This window comes from Solanum verrucosum, unplaced genomic scaffold, assembly GCF_900185275.1.
Source record: "Solanum verrucosum unplaced genomic scaffold, falcon-dt-bn FXZP01000229.1, whole genome shotgun sequence".
In the NCBI taxonomy this organism is placed as follows: Eukaryota; Viridiplantae; Streptophyta; class Magnoliopsida; order Solanales; family Solanaceae; genus Solanum; species Solanum verrucosum.
The window spans coordinates 391979-396671 of NW_026020011.1; the positions used below are offsets into that span (position 1 = coordinate 391979).

A 4693-nucleotide genomic window follows, 5' to 3' on the forward strand; every position below is an offset into this window, starting at 1 on the left:
AAAGAGCTTTACAAAAGTAATATTATAAACACTTAACTTTTACAATTTCTAAACTTTACTTTGGACAGAACAATTTCTTGTGAAATGTGTTTGTCACGTGAATCTGTTTTTTTTTTTTAACTATAGTAATATAATATTATGTGAAGTAGAATAATTGCCCTTTACACAAATAACAAATCTGTTTGTATTGGTTATCACCGTTAGTAGAAGGACTAAAATAATTGATTATAATTAATTAAAGGTTAAACCTGGGAAGTAAGATATCACAGGAATCAAAACCAAAATAAGGCAATAACACAGGGACTAAAATAATTATTTTCCCTATAATATATGTACCATCGAAATTATTTTGATATATGGCTCTTTTTACTAGGCTTGTCTTGAAATCATTTTTGTGATGTAACTAAATTTTAAACACGAATAAGTTTGTCCAATATTATTTTTGCTTGTGCTGCATATTACGAAGCATGGAAGAAAGCATAGTTAGGATGGTAAAGTGATTGAGGAGTTTGTTCCAAGACATCTATCAATGCGACTGGCGAAACAGAATCATATGACAATGTCAACAACTATCCAATAAAACCAAGAAGTGAAGAACTATCAAGTGTTATTGGACAGATTTGAAGAAGAAGACAAGAGAAACATACTTCAAGTTTCTTTAGATGGTCAATCTATCTCTTTTAGTTCATACATTTGTAAAAGGAAGTTTGAGGTTGATAACTCAACTTTCTCATTGGCTTTTATGATTTTTTATTACTTAAGAATCCTCACTTGTAATATCATCATAGAGTATATTATAAACTTTATGATGATCATAAAATATCTAGTTCTCTTTAGCTCGTATTTTCTTCATGATTGTTAATTAGTAGAGGATAGGTATCACAATAGGATTGATAAAATAAGGCCTAGCCTTCCTTACTTATACTTAGTCCTATTGAGAATTTTTTTTTCTGTTTATTATTAATAAAAAAAGCCACTAGACCACTGTCTGGTGGTATAAATTTGCTCAAAAAAAAAGAAAAGGAAGACGAAATGACCTAAGAAAAGTTCTCCATCTTTTGTGGCTATTTTCAATCTATTTTAGAAAAAATCCAAAATAGACTTATTGCCAAAAAAATATTTGACTAATAGATAATATTTATTCTTTCTTTGTAAAATCAATTGCTTGATAAGTGAAAATTATTGGATTTTGAACTGATTGCCCTTTCAATTTTTTGTTCTTCCATTTTTAGCTCCTAAAAAAATTAACTCCTTCCTAAAACAAATTCAATTTTTGTTTTGGATTTTGAAGTGATTGCAAATTTTATGTGACACAAACTGCAACATCAACGTGATTGAGAGTTACTTTACGTTAAAGTGGTTTAAAAAGTTGAGTTTCATCAAATTTGAGTGCTCATTAGATAAAATCGTAAGTAGAAAAGTCTAAATTATAATTCAAGTCAAATATAAAAATCTCCCAAATTAATCCGCATATTAGATATACTTTGCAATAATACAATAACTTCTCAGTGGGCTTATCACATCAAAGGCAAAATAAACCCTTATTGACATTTATCTCCAACATAGTAGATACACCATTATATATGTGTGTATATTTTTTATGAACTAAATCAATATTTTATATTAACCTGAGATCGTTATGAGAATCTATAAACTTCAAATGAAGAATCCACCTTTATGATTAGAGTGATGAGAAAATGGGGACACCTGGTAAGGAAGTTCCAGCATCAACGATGAAGACATTACCCGAAACATATTCAGAAGAATCGTGAATTAAGTACCTCACCATTGATGTTAAAGCTGGATCTATCGTTCCCAATGTTCTTAGAGGAACGGTTCTCCTAGTATAATTATCGAACCATTTCTTTTCCATAAGGCTCCCTGTTATCTCTGATTTGAAATATCCTGGGGCTATTGAATTCACTCTGATCTTGTCTACTCCCAATTCAACCGCCATAATCTGTCATTCATTAATATATATTGAGGTAAGTGTCAAAAACACATCTAAACTATTTTTTTTTTTAATTTCATACATAAACTATTGAGAGTGTGAATTTCATACCTAAACTATTGAGAGTGTGAATTTCATACCTAAACTATCACTTTTTAGTTTGAGAAACACACATAAATGGTGTGTGTAATGCACTCTCTCTTTTATTTGAAAAAACTTTGACACACCACATTCCACATAAAAAAAATATTCCACCTTAATAAAAATTAAATAATAAACTATTAATATTAAATATTTAAAAATAAAATTTAAATTATTTTTCTTACCCCACTCTACCACCTCCCTCCTCCCCCCCCCCCCAAAAAAAATAAAAATCCCTCCAATCCTAATTTTTATTTTTTTTATATTTTTCTCATTTTGTGTTAGATATGTACATACATATATTTTTAGAAAAAAAAATTCTACTAGTGCATCGAATATAACATAAATAAATAAATTAATTAAAAAAGTCTTGCCGCGGCAAGTAAAAAATATTTTCAATATGTATATATCTAACACAAAATGAGAAAAAATGGAAGCGGAAGGTTAGGTGAGAAGGGTAGAATTATTTTTAAAAAAAGATAAAATAATATCTAAATTAGTATTTGAGGGGGAAAAATGAAATAAGAAAAATGAAATACTTTTATAAAAGAAATTTTGAATTCTTTTTTGTAAAGTAGGTACCTTAGTGAGCATGTCAAGAGCCATTTTTGAAGAAGCGTAAGCAAGCAGCCCTATGAATACTTCCCGATTCAAACCAGCCATTGAAGAGATATTAATAACAGAACCTCCATCCTGTTTAGCATCGCGCATACGTCTACATACATATTTAGACACCAACCATGCCCCTTTTAGGTTCGTGTTAAAGACATTGTCCCACTCCTTCTCTGGCAATTCTAGTGAAGAGTGCACATTACCTATACACATTACATACTTTAAAATTAAAATTTCTTATCGTATACCTCAAATGTTTACTCAATTATAGATTACCTGTAATGCCGGCATTGTTAACCAAGGCATCAATACGTCCAAATGCATCCCAAGCTATTTGTACAGCGGACTCAATTGTAGCACCGTCAGCTGTAACATCAAGTTGGATCGCGATTGCACGTGGAGGTCCCTTTGAATTACTATTAATTTGGTTGCATAGAAATTTTAGTCTGTCAACACGACGAGCAGCAGCAATGATGTTGCAACCGGCTTTGGCCAAGTCGAGACAGAACTCTAACCCGATTCCTGACGATGCACCCGTCACCATCACTACTTTTCCGCTAAGGTCCTTCCAGTGCTCCATTTTTATTAATATACTTCGGTGTATATGCAGCCAATAATGTAATAATTCATTGGCTATTTCTAAGAGATATCATATTATAATTAATCTCAACAATCACATATGAGAGAACTACAATTGGTTGGGCCCCCCTTGTAACATCATGGGAAATTGATGGATTAGAGATTGCCAAGTTGCATTAATTGCTACACATGGGATTTTGATACCCAATGAGATCAAAGATATAGATATCACTAGATAAGGACTCTTTCCCTCTTTCTTACTCTCTATACAAATAGCGGCGGAACCAAGAATTTCACAAAGGGTGTCCAAAAATAGCACAACAAAAACTCTTTTAAAAAAGTATAAGTAATGAGATTCAAACACACGAGCACTTCCTCATTCTAAGGACATGAAACCACTGGGCTATATCAATTAACAACTTGTTATGTTAAGGGAGTTCAAAATATGTTATTTAATCATTTCGTGTTTCATTTTACTTGTATATACAAATAGTAATAATGCAATTGATACCAAATATAAATATAGTTGATAATGAATATATATATATATATATATATATATATATATATATGTGTGTGTGTGTGTGTTTGACGTATTATGTGAAGCATTGTTTGAACTAGAATACAAATTGTTATAACACAATTGATACAAATATAAATATAATTGATATAAAATATAAAGATAGTTAATATTGAATTCAGTGGCAGAACAAGAATTTTGACTAAGTGTCACACCCCAAATCCGGATGTGATGGCACGTGTCCATTTCCCACCGGACACGTCAGCCTAACCCAACCACAACGATAGAGAAGTAGAAATACGAGAATAAAAGATAATAAATAAGCGAAAGACTTTAATTAAGACTCAACACTACCTAGAATTTGGTTGTCACATGTACAAACCTCTAAATACAGAATTCGAATAAAAATATACAAGTCTCAGAGTATAGTTCTCGAATAGAACAAAACTGAAAGTAAAGATAACTCAAGGGCACGTCTGGAATGAACCGCTACCTCTCGAGTATGTCCCGAAGCTCAATCTGCTAAAGAAAATACTAAGCCGAATCTGAGAGAGAGCTGTCAACCTACACAATTGTGTAGAAGCAAGGGTGAGTACCGAAAACCACAGGTACTCGCAAGTAACTCTAAACTAAGCAAAACTAGCAGCTACAAACAACTCCTTTCAATCCCAACCGAACCACCGAAACTTCAATCTAGCAGCAAACCAACCAACCTATACTAAACAGATCATATTCAACAGTCAGAACCAACAGTATATCCTCATCAACCTCCGATCAACAAATAAGAGCAAGTAGATCAAATTCCACATAAGAAGGGTAAACCAATACAATCCACACATCACAGACAAAGATAAGGCAAATGCGATGCAAAATGCAATAATGATGTCATG

General features: G+C 31.9%; 1 protein-coding gene across 1 annotated transcript; it reads right to left on the reverse strand.

Annotated features, from left to right (window-relative positions):
* Positions 1–1681: 1681 nt before the first annotated feature.
* On the reverse strand, positions 1682–3308 carry LOC125820271 (uncharacterized). The gene is made up of 3 exons (XM_049499705.1): positions 2981–3308; positions 2675–2907; positions 1682–1960 (listed from the first exon to the last, which is right to left on the reverse strand). The coding sequence occupies exons 1-3, from the start codon at positions 3282–3284 to the stop codon at positions 1682–1684; spliced, it is 816 nt and encodes a 271-aa protein (XP_049355662.1). The 5' UTR covers positions 3285–3308.
* Positions 3309–4693: the final 1385 nt, after the last annotated feature.